Consider the following 17,050-nt stretch of genomic DNA (forward strand, 5'->3'; position numbering starts at 1 on the left):
TAGGAGTTCAAAATAGTTTCAGGTCTGAGCTTATTCACTCAAAATTCCACTGCAATTGAGTAGCATATGATGGTAGACGGGTTGTCAATGCATTTTCAAAGATGAATTCGAACTTGATAGGATTTATGATCTAATTGTTTCAATTTGAAATTATCATTCACCATAGAAACAAGCAGATGCGATCAGGTTTTGAATTCGAAAATTATTCATACCATCTATCTAGTGAGAGCACTATCATCAAGAGTTTTGATTCCTTAGCACTAATTTCGATTTGAAAGATGAAATTCAAATGTTTAACAAAATGATGTTTTGCAAGGTGAAATAGGAGTTGGTGGTTCATGTGCAAGCATGATTTCAACACCAAGAACAACATGGAGACCTCCAGCATCATCAAACAAAGCAAGAACTCCAAGCAAGAGAAAATCAAAGTAAACTGAAGGTCTTATAAGCTAAAGTTCTACATCCATATTTTTTCGCCTTATAGACTGAATTGATCATATACTAACCAATTACCAAGGGCTTGGTTGTAGTAATATCAAATTCTGGCCTATGTTGAGCATTCTGATATGACTGTACTTCTATAAGTTGTCAGGCTAATTCCATCAGTATGATCTTATCTGTAGCATGTCTTGGCAGAGTATATGGTTCTCCTTTGATGTAACCAACTTTCAAATAAGTGAAAGTTGGAAAATGTAAAAAGATAGCACCAAATTGATTAATGCTATTCCAAGTTTCATCTGACACTTGCTTGATTACCAACTGTTTATCAAACAAACACTGGAAATATCCCAAAAAATGCATCTTGGACTCTCTTGTACTGATATTTTTTGTTTAGCAGGGTGATTTGATCATAGTAGTCTCAGATAGGAACTTGTAACCAATCTCCTTTGGTTGAAAGCCCCGAGAAGGATCCCATGGATGCAGCAATGTAGACTAGGTAGGAGTTCACGTAAAATGGCATTGAGGTTCCCACATTATGCAACTGCTCACAAATAGTGGTACTGATAAGCTGACCCCAGAAAATAGGTTCTTCATTATCGAAGATCTAAAAGATGAATTTGTCAATCCATGGCTCGAAACCACTGGAATCCTTGAGACCACATATTCTGCTAAGGAGAGTAATCAAGTCTTTGCATTCTAGCTTAAAACTAGATCTGTGAAGGATTTTAGACCATCTTCAGAAGTTGCTTCTTTTAGAATCTAGCCAGTGGGAGTTTATATATTTTTAATAAGTTGCCTTATTACCATTCCATATCTCTTGTGACATTTCTTTTGTCAAATCCACACATTCTCCACTCTGAGGTACCTTGAAGATCTATTCAATAACCTCGGGATCAACACTAATAATAACTTTCCCATTTGCATCTTTGATAGTATTGGACTTTGGGCTGAAACGCTTTGCACATCCCAAAACAAATTCTAGTTCTAGGGCATCCATAGCGAAAGTAAACACCAAATGAATATTGCTCTTCCTAATATGTCTCATCTCTACATTTGTAGGGGCTTCAATCCTTTGCAAGAAATCAGCCATGTCAACATGCCCAATCTTTGCGTCAGAAACATTATCTAGAGGTGATGAAACTTGAGATGCAGTTGCATGGGCTAACTCTTTGTCGTATTAGAACTTCATCTTTCCTTTGGATTTTGTGGATGAGGGCATATCTTGTGCTGCAACAAAATTCCAAAATGTAAACACATCATCAGAGGATATTGATTCCAAAAAGACGTTAATTCTGGATCAGCAACAAAGGATCTATGAAGGGCAAAATGCTTGGAGTATGGATCAAATACTCAAAGATCTTGTGTAATGACCATGAATGAAATGGTAGCCATATGCAAAGGTTCAAATGCGATTCAAGGAGATGAAAGCATGTGGGAAAAGAATAAGTCCTTATGTAAATGCTTTGAGAAATGAAGGCTAGGCACATGGAAATGCGTGCAAATGATGACTTTTGACTTTAAAAAGTGACCCTTAGCCCAAATTGGGTTCTCTGGATGCAATTACATGTAAAGTAATTTGCATGTAATCATGACTTGATGCAAACATGGAATTGGGTTCAGAGAATGGAAATGCATGTAAGTGAGAATGAAGAATGAGATTACATGTAATCGCATATGGAAAATGAGATGCAATGTGCTATAGCAAGTAATGATGGATGTGGAGTGAACTGATGCACTTGAATGAAAAGGTGAAAAATGGAATGAAGTGAAATGCACTTAAGTTCTTGGGAAAGAACTTGCAACTGCTTCAAAAAGAAGAAAAACGAAAATGCAAGTAAACAACCAACAAAAACAAGCACCAAAAAAACACATACCTTTGGTCTTAGACTCAAACATGTCAACAAGCAAGTTGCTTTCATATGCAAATCCGAAATTGGATTTTGGGAAAAATCCGAGCATGTGAAAATGAAGGTTTTCATCTTATTTTAAGAGAATTTGCACCAAAGTAACGAGAATCGGAATCAGCAAGGCCAAATCGAATTGTGAATTGGCCATGAACTAGAATCGAATTGGCAAATTTAAAAAACCCTTGAAATTTATTAACTTATTTCATAAATCCTTTATCGTTGATTCGATTCACCGATTCACATGAAATCGTTTGGCTTGAATCGAATCACCGAATCGCATGAATCGCGTGAATCGCCGCGATTCTCGGAACTATGATTTGCACTTTTCATGGCATATATTTGGACAAATGTGCAAAAAATAGCCGTAATATGCAAAAAAATAGCAAGATAAGCATGACTTAGTGAGCAAAGTTGACAATGTCTACTTACTTGGAGATCAAAGAACCAAAATAGGAAGATTGATATGTTCGAAGACAAATTCTCCTCCAAATTCGAATCCACAAACAACTAATTTGACTCTTTTAATCTTGAAAGTGATGGATATTTGAATGATATGGATGCCAAAAACATGCTCAGTACTCATCAAAACACAAATTGTTTTTGCCAAAAACCATGTTCTTGGACAGTTTTTTGGAAAAAATGTGTTCTTAAATATGCAAGAACATGAATCGTTTTGCTCTTGGAATGCAAAAACGTGATCACCAATAGCAATATGGATGAAAATCCCAAAACAACCTCTCCTTGAGCAAAAACGTGAGCTTTTAACACTCCTAATCTAGGCATTTTTTGCTAAAACGTGGATTCAAAAGACCGTGAAATGCAACGTTTTTAGCATGGATAAAAACGTCTAGGGCATGATAATGCCAAAAGATGCAAAAACGACTTTGTTCTCAAAGATTTCAAGACATATCATGGGCAGATCTGGAGTTTTTGGAGAAAAACGTGTTCTTGAGGAGGAAAAGCATGAAGGTTTGCCCTTCAATCTCCAAAATCAGGTTTTATTCTTGCATTTTCATGTATCTTAGAGACAAATCGCATTCTATAATAGAGATTGCATATATTAAAATGCATCAAACTTGACTTCCCATGCAAATTGCATTCTAGGATGAGCAAGACATATTTTAAAAAGCATGCATTGGTGATTTTATGCAAATCCCATTCTAGGATGGAGATTACATATTTTAAAACTTGTCAAAAACAAGCTCATAGCGCGAAATCGCACTCTTGGAGGGTCACTGCATGTTTTAAAAAGGCTCCAAAATGCAAATCGCACTCTTGGAGGGTCACTGCATGTTTTAAAAAGGCTCCAAAATGCAAATCGCACTCTTGGAGGCCCATGGCACATTTTAAAATACATGCATTTACATGTTTAAAGTGTTTTAACATGCCTTTTTAGTGCAAATCGTGGTCTCTAGAGGCATTTGCATATTTACATTTAATGGGTTGAAAGACATGTAACTGAACAACTTAAGTGATCAATTAAGCACATGCCTAACTGATTTTTGAGGAAATATCACTTAATTGGGTCAAAAATAACATTTGCATAATAGAATTAACATATTATGAGAAAATATCATTTTAAAAAGTAATATTTAACTTATATGTTTTAAGTAAAACATAAAGTTACACAAAAATAAATCAAACCATATAGTTAATAAAGTCACTTAAGTGAAAAACTAAAAAGCAACTCAACTTAAAAATATAACATAAAGTGCTCTATATTTAAATAATAAAGTAACTTAAAAACATAATGTAAAGTGATTTTAAGTTATATTTTTCAAAAAGTGAATGTCAACATTAAAATATAACATAATTTTTTAAATCATGTTGTTGCACCTAGAGAGTCCACCTTTTGGGCACTAAAATGCTCATATATTTTGATTGCCAACTCCGATTAAGCCCTAAGATAAACTAAATTGAAAAGAAAACCAAAAGCAATGATTTGAGCAAAACCAAAAGGCCAAAAGCTAACAAACACACTTAAAAACACGAAAAATCGCATTGAAGGCTTCAAAAATCAAGCATAACCTCAACAAACTAAAAAACTAAAAAGACTTGATGAAAGCCTTCAGTAAAATGATTCATTATATCAATTAGAGTCGATTGGTTGATCAATGTTATCCAATTAATAATGAACTAACTCAAAAAAATGTGAAACTAAGTTTAAAAAAAGTTTTGTATTATTACCTACATTATGTGGTGACAAAATGCAATACAACACACATTAAAACCTTTACTCTACTACCCAATAATATCCAATATCATCTGCAATTATACAATTTATAAAAGTATATGATGCCCAAACAATAAACTTAATTGTTGGCTCAAAATCAAGGTCGCCGCAAACGATAAATTAAATAATGTATGCCAAAACTATGATCTCGTCTAATAATTATTTTTATCGTCACCCTTCTCATGCCAAAATTATATTACTGCAAGTATGAATTCCGCACAACTCAGATTGTTGTGAAGGCTTAACTCCATATAAGAATTACTATATTTCATCAAAAAAAATTCTGCAAATTGTCTCCAAAGAAAACCCTTCTATTAAAAAAATCTCTTTGAATAAATTTCACAAGATGGCAAGACTTTTAGCTCTGATATCACTATAATATCCCAGTAGGATATTTTCTCCAAACTTGCTCACTAATAAATTTCAGAAAACAACATGCATCCTTTGCAAATAAACCAACAGGAATAACCAGTAAATGTTCATTAAAATATCTCTAATTATGTTATTGCATTATACATCAGAAATACAATAACCAGCTATCAAAATCCAATCTTTAAAACAGTATTACAATTAGATTCGATAATTAGGAAAGAACTTGAAATGCAACAGTGAACTCCGTCACAAATTCACCACAGATGATTAATCAGCGCTACGTCCAATCCACCAAAGAAGACTTGAGGGTTTGCGTCCTCAGATCCTGAGTAGAAGTTGAAGCTTCCTTACGTTCTCCAAAGAGAAACTAGAAAATCAATCTCAAAACCAAGCATAGCTGAAAATGAACGAGAGTCCCTCATTTAATGCTCAATAATGACTCTTCAACTACCTTCTATCTTTTTGTCTTATTCTTCTTGTCACCTTTAGCCTACTTTATAATATTAATTTGGCCATTTTATAAATTGGCATTAAGCTCCCTTCAACTAAAATTTAATATTTTATGGATTTGACTTTGGATTTCTAATGTCCCAAAAAGGGGACATGATGCAGCGCTAATCCGGATGTACCCCAAAATGAGGTGATCTTGAAAACCAGCAAACAAACACACAACGGAAAATGAACAAGAGGAACGAGATTTAGATCCAAAGAGACAATATTTCATATATTTGGATCAAGAAGTTTACATCCAACATGCCCAACTGTACAGCCTTCCGGGTTACGACCATTAACAAGAAGAATACATCTTTGAAAGAAGAACAGATCTCCAGACACAAATACAAACTTCTACATCCAAGCAGCTCCACCTAAGACTCCTCTACCAAAATTATCTGATTAAGACTCTACCCAAGACCCCCTACTTATACCAATCTGAGCCACAAGTCGGCCCAAAATGCTAAAAACTAAATAACCCTAACATTAAATACTTGAAGAGCCACAAGTCAACCTCCAACAGAAATTAAATGTCCAAAATCGATACCTGAGCAAAATTGCAATATCTCCTAGCTCCGATTGAATTACAACTTGTGCTTCGAATGAAAGTAGAACTTTAGGTCCTCTACAACCCCACAAGCTCGCTAAGGTTGATTCCTTAAGGATATCTTCGAACTCATCTCAAAAGTCATGCATAGAAACCCGTCGCGCAAACTGCCAAAAATCGATACTTCAGGAGAATTGTCATATCTCCCAACTTTTAATGAATTAGGACTGGCGACCTTATCCAAAGACAGTACTCTAGGCCCTCTTCAATCCCTGAACTTCGCATCCTCTAACTCATTGCACAAAATTAGTTACAAAGCCCGCAATAGGCACCCAGAAACCAGAAAACACATCTCCAGCAACAAAGTAAAATGGCTCAAACTTCAACTCAATCCATCCAATCTCTATGCAATCATGAAGAAAGGTTCTCCAATGTGTCTCCAACACATCCCTAAACACGAAAAGCATAACTCCACCAAATTCCAAACTCGATGCTCCTGCATTAGGACATAACATTTTAGGCCTTTGTTGGATAAACTTAAGTCATTGATCTTAAATCAATCTTGGCCCTTCATCATAATTGAGTTCCTAATATAAGCCTTGCTTCTCCTATTTATATTTCATTTAGTTAAAGTAAGGAGAGACTTGGAGCAATTGCTTCTATTATGCTACCAAAATTATTCCTTTTTATTGTTGTTATCATGGTGAATGTTTGCGAATTTTTGGAGTGTTGCATGGTTTCTACATATTTACACTTAAAGTAGAATTTTATTTAAGTTGAATTGAAGCAAAAGCAGCCAAATGGAGGATATTATTTTTGGTGAATCATGGTGAAACTAGTGTCTATACCTTTTGATTCTCGTTTGTTGCAATTATCAATGTAAGGTTAGTCTAGGCCTTATTGCAAGCATTTTACTTCAATTGGAGATGTTTATTTGGATTGCACCTTCATTGGGCATTTGAATGAGTATTAACAATATGAAAATTATCCACGCTTCTTTAGAAGCAAGCATCCTCCTTTGTGTAGTTGATTTGACAAAGCAAAGTTTGGTTAGAGTTTCACATACCATCAATAGTTTCATCCATTGCTAGAGTTAGACTAGATTCCTAAACCCTTTATCTCTTTGCAATTTATTTGAATAGAAGTAGTTGATGAGCTCAAATTGTCAAATCATTCACATTTGCAAAATTGATATCCATTAAATGAACGGAAAGTCCCCAAGTGATTACCAGCAAATCACATCATAACAATGAGTTAGGTCCACCATAACAAGAGACCTTGAGGTTGTCTTAGGCATTCATATACATTGTTTAGCATCTAAGCTTCCTTATTCAAGAGAGGATTCAATATTTGATGTTTCATCCAAAAGTGTTTCATCTTGCATGTTGAAGTGATCACAAAACTTACATCAACAGAATTGGCACTAGATGGATTGAATTGAAATTCACTCCTCGAATGACTTTGAAAATCCAACTCTTGGTGGTATGCAAACCCTCTATAGTTGAGTTTCATCAACCAAATTGGTACTAGGAGGGCCTATTCAAGTTCATTTATGAAACTATCAACAAGTACGAGATTTCAAGTTACAATTGAGATATGAGACATCTCTTTAAAAATTGAAAATTCAATAAAAAAGGTGAAGTTTTTAAAACCCAAAAAAAAGGAAAAGACTTCTCAATGGATGGGCAACAATTTCATGATCAAGATGTTCGTAAAGTTAATATTCTCGATTTCGAGAAGCTTTAAATGCACAACTACAACCATGAAGTTTGTCCAAATTTGCATCACCATCCAAGTGTTTGACATTTCTATCAAGAGTAAAGCTAATATTACAAGGAAGGATTGTTCTTTTGGGATATCATGAATTCAATCATATAATTAACATGTTTTCAACTAATTTTAAGGAGATGATCCAAAAGAAATTAAGTGAAAAGGAATCGTGTGTATAAGGTATGTTGCTCTCTTGTTCGTGTAGGCTACAAAATGTGGCACATTCAGAATTCATTTGTCTACCATGCTGAGATATCATCAAGAAAGCCAAGTGAGAGACAGGATGATTCAATCTTGGGCAGCCACGTATAGACAAAATCCAAAGTGCATACCTTGAACAAATGAGTTTGAAATTGAAACCCTCCGAAGGCGAAGAGAACAAGATACATGAAGACAAGATTGAGTTTAATAACCAAGGCATAAAGAGGAAGATGAACCTTCATGCATTACTTCACAAGAGGGGTGTATTGAAAGGAGAATCGAGGAAGCAATAAAAGACAATCAAGGAAGAGAAATGGTAGTAAGTGAGGATCAACATTTGAAGGCACTTGAGAATGAAGAACTACAAGCTGCTGTCCACAAGAAGATCAGCAAGGGTATAAAGTATAAGGCTTAGCACAAGAAAAAGAAAGTGATTTCAATGTATCTCAAAAGGAGAAAATCTTTAGTAATTTTTTTGCTCGTGCTACAAAAGAAGATTCTTGAGAATGTATTACAAGATTTCAAGCATCCTTGGAATGGAAGATAATAAGTAGACATGTTGATTAAAGAATTTGTTGGTTATAAAAACCGTTGATTAGAATCCTACGAGCCTTGCCTACTGGATGCTGCGATATCTAACAATTGTGGCCAACTTGACAGGATCGATCAACTTAGATCTAGATCCTCTGAACTTTTGGTTCTGCAAAACCAAGGCCTGTACACCTGATCCTGAATAACAAACTTGAATCCAAGACATTTATAGTAGATAAATTCAACACAAAGACAATTTCCTGATACGGCAAGATTTTAAGGAAATTGCTAGATTGAAAACTGGGAGTATTAATCTTCAAAATATGATTACTTTAATAAGTTTGGGAATGCTGAAATAAGTAAAAAAGAATTACTAAAACAAATAACTATTAAACCCTTAATAGAAAAAGATCAAAATATTGCCAGCAAACAGATAGAGAAATATGAGCAAGTTATGGATCAATGCTAAAATTTAAAAGGGTGATAGAGTGAATATTATAAGTTTTCACATACAACTTTATGATATTATGAATATTAAATCTATGAATAATTCAATTATTAAGATGCCTCAAATTATTTCGTTCTATGCATATTGAAACCAATCTATAATGTTTTAACCTTTAAAAGGACAAAATAGATACAAATAATGAAACAATTACAATATTCCACAATATTTGTACTTATCAGGTTTAAATAGCAGCAAATAATTTGATCCACTTATCCGAATAATAAATTATAGATAGAAAATTTAAAATGATCACAAAGGACGAACTATACAGTATTTAACAACACATAAAAGTCTTACTGATTATACTGCGGAAAAATTCGTGTTGAAGACACTCAAATATAGATGCTCCATCCAACACAATCTGATATCACGCAATATTTGAAATGTATGCCCAATGGTTTCAATCTCCAAGAACTTAATTCAAATTCAATCTCTTCCAGCAAAGGAATTACAATAACTTGGATGCCTTAGGAATGCAGATAATTTTAGAATAAATGTCAATGGTAGATTGTTTGATTTTCCATTACATATATTTATAGAGGGCTGGAGGGTGTAGGTTGCTTTCCCAAACATTGCACCCTTTCATAATAACAACTAACCAATGTATGTTAATTAAACCTTGTAATCAAAACAGTCATCGGTTATAATTGTTATAATATCTTTTGTATATATAATAGCCCAATTTCATTTGATAGCATATCTTCAAAGGAAAAGCCATGTAATGTGCTGGGAAACAAATCACCACCCTGAACACGTAGCGTAGTCTCCCTCAGGTCGTTGACATTCGTTTGTCCCCTTTTTGGCGCTAAAACAATGGGCAAACCCAGGACGAAGACCCTCCATTAAAGCATGGACAGATTTCCCACATACATATCACACTCTTGCATATTCCTTCCAGATCGATACATGTCCATGCTAGGCTTCCAGATAACTCCCGAGGCTATACATTTCGCACCTGTAACAAAGGCAAGACAAAATAAGACTTTAATTACCGAGTGATATAAAACAATTCAAGCCTTTCCTTGGCAATAACAGATGATAATCGATATGTAAAAAATAATGTTCAGACGCCTGCAAATAACCAATGCAAGGGCACGTAGCAGACTGCAAAAGCACGATTTCCTGCTCTTCTCCATATAAACTCCTTACTGCGCGACTTCAGAGGCAATGATGCAGCAATATTATTTTGATATAAACATCATTCCATTGTTCAGTCACCTCCAGTGCTTGACTGGATACTTGCGAAGACTGGATGCGCAGATTGTATTGATTGGTTGCCGGAGATAACCTTTTCTGGGCGGCGATTCATATACATATAAAACTTTGTTGACTTCCTCTTGCTGCAAATATAAATACTGGAATCACAAAAACTAGAATCTTCATGTGCCAAATTCATTGCTAATTGTCACCGTATATGACTATTGCTGCTCCATTGAAGGCACGTATTGGGTGTCTGAATCCTGTTTAGATTTATCACTGTATGACCTTTGACAACTCCATTGTAAACATCCAGCATTATATACATATTTTCCTCCATCCAATCAATATCTTTAAACAATTAATCAATGCTGATGTAATATAATTGATATGTAATTCCAAAACTGAAGGTGATGGCTGGAAGGAATCAATACTGTTAATGATTTCCAGAATACTAAAGCAGATGGTAGTATAATTATTTCTGGTATATAAAGTGAAACACCTATTGAAATGACTTTCTCAGGCATTCTCAGGTGCTCTAGACTGTTAGTTCTGTCCTTATGAACATATTCTCGATCTGATCCTTATTATAAATGCAATGGCGTCTGATATCACTACAGCTTCAACAGTGATACAATTATTGCTTCTTACATGATCATATTGATCCAATAGCATTAATCCGATGTGTTTCAGTGATTATATCTGAATGGAGAAAAGCCATACATGGTTAAGAATAAGGAAAACTTGTAATATTGGCAACCTGATTAGGTAGTTAAAAGAGAAAACATGATTGAAATGAGGCATTAATTAAGTAGACCAAATTTGGAAATGATAGAAGTTATAATCACAAAAACTTAATGCTGTTCCTATGCTGCAATCTTCAAATTAGAATGGAGACTCAGGAATTTTGGCCCCATCAGAATTACCCGTCATCACAAATCAGTCTAAATATGAGGAAGAATTCGAAGGGGCACTAAAAGACATCATGACCACAAAGCTTTTTGGGGGACGCTAAAAGATTTCATGGAAGAAGCACAAAAGGAGTCATTCCCAAAGATGTTTCAAGACAAACAAGTTGCTCCAAGGGGCATGGTTCATCATCAACATCATCCTCCCAATGCATCATTTGAGATTATAATATTCAACAAACTCATGAAGATACTTGAAGATCCACCTATCAGTGATTCCTTAGTTTTTGAGGACACCATGTTTGATGGATGTTCATCCACACCAAAAGGGGTTATTCAAATGTCGAATTGCAAGTTGTTCCTAAACAAGTCACAATATCATTGATTTCCTTGGAGATCATCTTTTATAGCAACAAAACGCCATACAATGCTAAAAAATTGCAAGAAGAGGACAACACTCAGGAAACGTCTTCAACTGGGACAAAAGTGCTGATGCAGATATATCATATTGCTATAGTTAAGATGGTTGACCAAAGATTATTGTTTTTGAGACTCTTGAGAAGAATGAACTTCAGCATGGGATATCAAACACTTCTGTAGCTGGGAAAGTAGATAATATCAATCAGCATTTTAGAGATTGAACTGAGTCCAGACTGAAAGCTGTGTTTGACAGCTACTTAACGCACTTAAAAAACAAAAGGCGAAACATTAAAAAAATGGAAAGGAAAACGGGAATGGTTCCATTCGGTAGCATTTTTTTATATTGGGATCTTCTTGTAGTGATTTATATTTTAGTTCTAAGGACAGATTATCATAATTATGTGGCTTTTTAGCTCCATGTGAGCTTCTTTGACTGCTGAATTCATGCAAATTATAGGTCATTTGGAGCAAATGTTTTGTTTTAAAGCAACTTTAGTTGTATGCTCCCATTGTGTTAAGATTATGTACTCTCACTTATTCAACAAGGTATTCTAAAGGGATCCATGAGTAATGGCAAGAGGCAGTTTCCCTTCACATGGTTGGATGATTTTTTTATTATCTTTTTCCTATTATTTGTACTAGCATAGGTAAGATATCTTGTGCTTTGTTATTTTATTCAGGCATCTCCATTGGACAATCCTTATTAAAGGTTGACTTGATTTTGCCCTTCATCAGTGTACCCTTGATTTTTGTTGTGAATGACCATCTTTTTTTGTAGATAAATCCAGATCTCCTTGGGAGCGTCAAATCTTCATTAAAATTTGTTTGTACAATATTTGTAGTTTATACTCAACATCAGTAAAAACTAAAAACTAAATCCTTATATTTATAAATTTGTGTAAAAGTAAGCATCCACAATTTCTAAGCTATGGAAATTTGGATATCTATTCTTTATTTACAGAAATATCGAATCATTCAACAAGAGTCTCTCTAATATATTCCAGTGTGAGCAATACCATATTATGTTTCTGCTTCATGATCCAGCACAATACAATCCAATAAGTGTACTACACAGATAACAAATTTAACTAACCAGGTTGTTTCTACCAAAATAAATATGCTCATGTATCATCTCCAAACACTACATACAAGTTTTGATTAGATATAGCACAAAATTCTAGATTCTACCAACCTCTTGCAAATATTTAGATAGCATTTTCCAGTTTAAAAATATTTGTATTTTACTATTTGCACTTTTTTAACCGCAAAAGAGCAGATACATAACGTTAGTATAGAATGTTAGACCAAACCTGTCCAAAGAGAATATCATATGTAATTACATATATCAGTTCAGCTTGCGCCTGCAATGAACACAACACAAACAATGTTTTGCTAGCAATTATTTTTATATCATTTTCACTTAATTAAGAAACCATATAAATGAAAGAAGAGTAGTTCAATAAAGCCATAAAAAGCCAAAAAATGGATTATCAACAATGAAAATGGAAGCAAAATAAGTAGCTACAACCCGATTCACTCTGAAATTATTAAATTAAGTTGCGAGGTAACCAACTTGTGATGTCATGATTCCCAAGTGATTAAATCTCTGTATTTAAGAGCAATCTTCCAAAATTGGGATTATAGATAAAGCACTCTGATTGTTGGAAGATTACATACCTTCCACTTGCAACTCACAAGATTGATATCTGCTAAAACCTTCTTCAGAATTGGAAGATCTGACACAAAATCATAAATTCATTTGTCAAAACTAACTAAAAAACATTTGAACCAGAAATAACTAATAAGGTATTATACATCACAAAACAGAAAGCTTTTGCCCTAAAGATACAAATTCCAGTTTAAAACATTTTCCTTTTATTTATTGGTTACAGCAGATTGCCAAGTGCACAATTTCCATTCAGATTAGCTCATCTTGATCCCAAGTTAGAAAATAAAAGAGATTAGTAAGGATAATGGACATGTATAAGTAACTTATCTCTAATACATATGAACATATGTTGAAATCAATGACAAAACCTGACCATCAACATCTCTTATAGCAATAATTACAACAATATCCAACACATGCATCACAATCAACTTCTGGTATCAAATTTGATAGTACATTCCTGGCTGATTGGGTGACTATCACTAGAGATAGACAGAAAAAGGTGCTTATTTTGTCACAACAATCATACATTGACAAAGTTGTAGAGTGGTTTGGTATAGCTGAAGCAAAACATGTTCCTATTCCTCTTGCTCCTCACTTCTACCTAAGTTCTGATTTGTGTCCCAAAACACAAGAAGAGAAGGAATTTATGAATAATATTCCTTATAAATCAGCAGTTGGTAGCATAATGTATGCTATGGTTTCTACACATCCCAACATTGCTCATGCGGTGGGAGTAGTTAATAGATTCATGAGCAACCCCAGAAAGCCTCATTGGGAAGCAGTCAAGTGGATTTTGCGGCATCTCAAGGGCACTTCTAATTATACATTATGTTTTGGTAGAAATCATGCTCAGCTGCAAGGATTCGGCGATTCAGATCTTGCAGGAGATCGAGAAAAATGCAGGTCTACTACTGGTTATGTTTTCATATTTGATGGGGCTGCCATTAGTTGGGCCTCAAGGCTGCAACATTGTGTTGCACAATCTTCTGCTGAAGCCAAATACTTGGCTCTTTCCGAAGGAGCTAGAGAGATGATTTGGTTGCAACGCTTGTTCAGCAATCTACATTGGCAACAAGATGATTATGTTTTATTTTCTGATAGTTAGAGTGCAATTTTTATGACTCAATCATTCCTCTCAGCGACGCTCCAAATATATTGACAGGCATTCTCACTATGTTCGCTATGCGGTAGAAGAAGGGAAACTAAAGGTTGCCAAAATTGATACAAAGATCAATCCGGTGGACATTTTGACGAAGGTTGTTGCCAAGGAGAAGTTCGAATGTGCCAGGACTTCTCTTGGCCTTGTTAAAAACAAGTAGGGCAGCATATAGAGCAGGGGAATGGGTGATCAGCTAGTGCATCTGTTGTCTTCAGGTGGGAGATTGTTGAGTATTGAAGGCTAACAGTCACATCAGTGTTTTCCCTCCATTTGTATTGTGTCTCTTCAGCTGATCATTTGTGATCTATAAATGCTGATTGCATCTATTTGTAAACTCATTCTATTTCATCAATATAATTCCTCTGCTCTCAGTGTGGACGTAGCCACAATTTGTGGTGAACCACGATAAACATCTGTGTTTATGCGTCTTACTGTTCTGTAAATTTCTTTTGCATTCTTAATTAACTTACACTTTTTAATTGCTAATTGAGTTTTTATGCAGTCTGTAAACCATTGAGTGCCGACTGCCATATAAAACACCCATTTGCATCCTTGGAAGAGACACATAATGAGTTACTGTTAATCTCTCCAACTTTTCCATTCTTCTGGGATGACCTCTCTTGAGTTATTCTGTCAAATATTGCAGATGTGTTGTTTATGATTCCACACTCTGTATGCCACTATCTGGAAATTACTGTAGCCTTTTATAGTTTAAACAAATCCAATCTGTGAAATATCTTCTTTCTGCTCCAGACTTGGTAGTCATTAGCAGAGATACATAATATGCACCTGACCTCTACAAACAAATAAACCATCTAGTTATGTACTGGAATTTGAACTTTAACTTTTCTCTCCAAGGATGTGCTGTCAGTAATCAACTTCATCGAAAGAGTTATAAACAAATCACTGGGAGAAGCCAACAGTAGGAAAGGCTGGTGTTTACCAGTTGTTTGTATGTCTGGTCCGGATAGATGGATAGTCTCATACTGTTACCTGATGATGTACATTTTCTATTGTACAAATTCAATATTAAATATTACCGATCAAAAAAGTGATTGAAGATACCTTGCTAAGTTTTAATGCTTTGTGGTATGTTCTTTGTTTAATTCCTAACGGACTATACTGCATCGATGATTGAAGAAATAGGTGAGATTTCCATTCGGTTTTCTGCGCCCTTCTTAGCGAGGACTTGATAGTTTACCTCCTATAGCTAGGAGAGGAAACTCTTATCTTTATTTCTCCAAATTAATATTAGTTAGCTGATTAACTCCTTTGTTAGGATAGTCATGCTGCTGAATGTCCTCTTTTTTGAACAATCTTCATATATAGTGTGAAAATTTCACTGGTACTAGCCTAGGGACTTAGTCCCAGGTCACCTCCCATACATTTTCTCTACAAAATTTTACCAAAAATATCCTCACGAAAAAATCAAGCAGCTTCACCACAGAGACAACACGGAACAGTCACTAACAATAATACCCTTCAACACAATAACAATGGCATTTAATTAAATTTCAAGTCTTTATCAGAATTCTCCAAAGAATCTCGTGTAAAAGGAGCAGGGGAACTTCAATAAGAAACAATGTAAGAAGAAGTGTTGGGTGTACTCTTGGTATGTGGTTGTGATAGGGAAATAATAGAAACATACACTTGAGAGTTTGACAGACGAGAGCAAAGGTGGCCTTCTTATTGCGAACGGAGGGGCGGTAGACAAGCGATTGGATGGAGGCGGATGCCCTGCGCTGGGCATCACCCTTCAGAACTAACCGCAGTACGTTGGCGGCCTCTCTCCGTGCAAAGTAGGCCGAACGCTCTGCGGCACCAACATTCTTCAAACATTTCTTCGCCATTCGCATTCGATTTGTTTTCGCCCGAGCTCTTTCTGCGGCGCTCGTTTTTGAAATTATTTTTCCATGTGTTTAGCCGGGCGTCAGGCACAGGGAAAGCTAGCTAATTTCAGGTACCCCTACATTCTAAACAAGTGCCATACTTGCCTAATTGTAAATTTTAAAAAGATTAGATTAACATTTATTGAAATTTATTTGATATAAAAATGTCAATTATATTCTTATATGTAGGAAATTAATGTTTTCGAGCAATAATTTATTAACTTTTAAAAATAAGATATTTTTTAGTCACAGATTTAGTTTTTATATAATATGGAACATTCATATTTTAAAAATATGAATCATTTTGATTTTGTATGTAATAATGTAGTTTTAATTATATTTATGTTGTGATCGTGATATGTTTAGTGTGGCATTGGAGTAAATATCTACAGAGAGGTAAATTTAATAAAAGGAACATTTAGTGGTATCATTGTAATAGGTATGGATACTTTGAGAAATAGTGTAGATTGAAATTAAATAATAATATTAATGTCAATTATGTTCAACAAAATGAAGATCCTTCTTCAAATAATTTATTTTTGTGTTTTCGCAAATCTAAAAGTAATATGAATGATGTTTGGTATTTGGATTTGGGTTGCTCTAATCACATGTCTAGTAATAAGGAGATATTTTCAAAGCGTGATGGTGGTTTTACGTCAAATATTACCCTTGGTAATAACAATACGGTGGAGGTTGTAGCCAAAGGACCCATGGATGTCTCGACAAAGAAAGGTAAGAAGATTAAGTGATATTTATCAAAAGGGTCAAAATCAAGCGCATCAAGAAGATCTAATAGGTGAGAA

General features: G+C 34.8%; 1 protein-coding gene across 5 annotated transcripts in view; it reads right to left on the bottom strand.

Annotated features, from left to right (window-relative positions):
• The window catches only part of LOC149552426 (S-adenosyl-L-methionine-dependent methyltransferases superfamily protein), a 323,723-nt gene extending 307,417 nt beyond the window's left edge, over positions 1-16,306 (bottom strand). For all 5 annotated transcript variants that reach the window (XM_089787984.1, XM_089787982.1, XM_089787983.1 and 2 more), the window contains exons 1-3: positions 16,007-16,306; positions 13,205-13,263; positions 12,838-12,888 (exon numbers count right to left, since the gene is read on the bottom strand). In XM_089787984.1, coding sequence (XP_089644110.1) covers positions 12,838-12,888; positions 13,205-13,263; positions 16,007-16,214 — 318 coding nt within the window. In that variant the 5' untranslated portion in view covers positions 16,215-16,306. The remainder of the gene's footprint in view (positions 1-12,837; positions 12,889-13,204; positions 13,264-16,006) is intronic.
• Positions 16,307-17,050: the final 744 nt, after the last annotated feature.

This window comes from Cupressus sempervirens, chromosome 6 (genome assembly GCF_028749045.1).
Source record: "Cupressus sempervirens isolate cs-2001-9-10 chromosome 6, ASM2874904v1, whole genome shotgun sequence".
Lineage (NCBI taxonomy): Eukaryota > Viridiplantae > Streptophyta > Pinopsida > Cupressales > Cupressaceae > Cupressus > Cupressus sempervirens.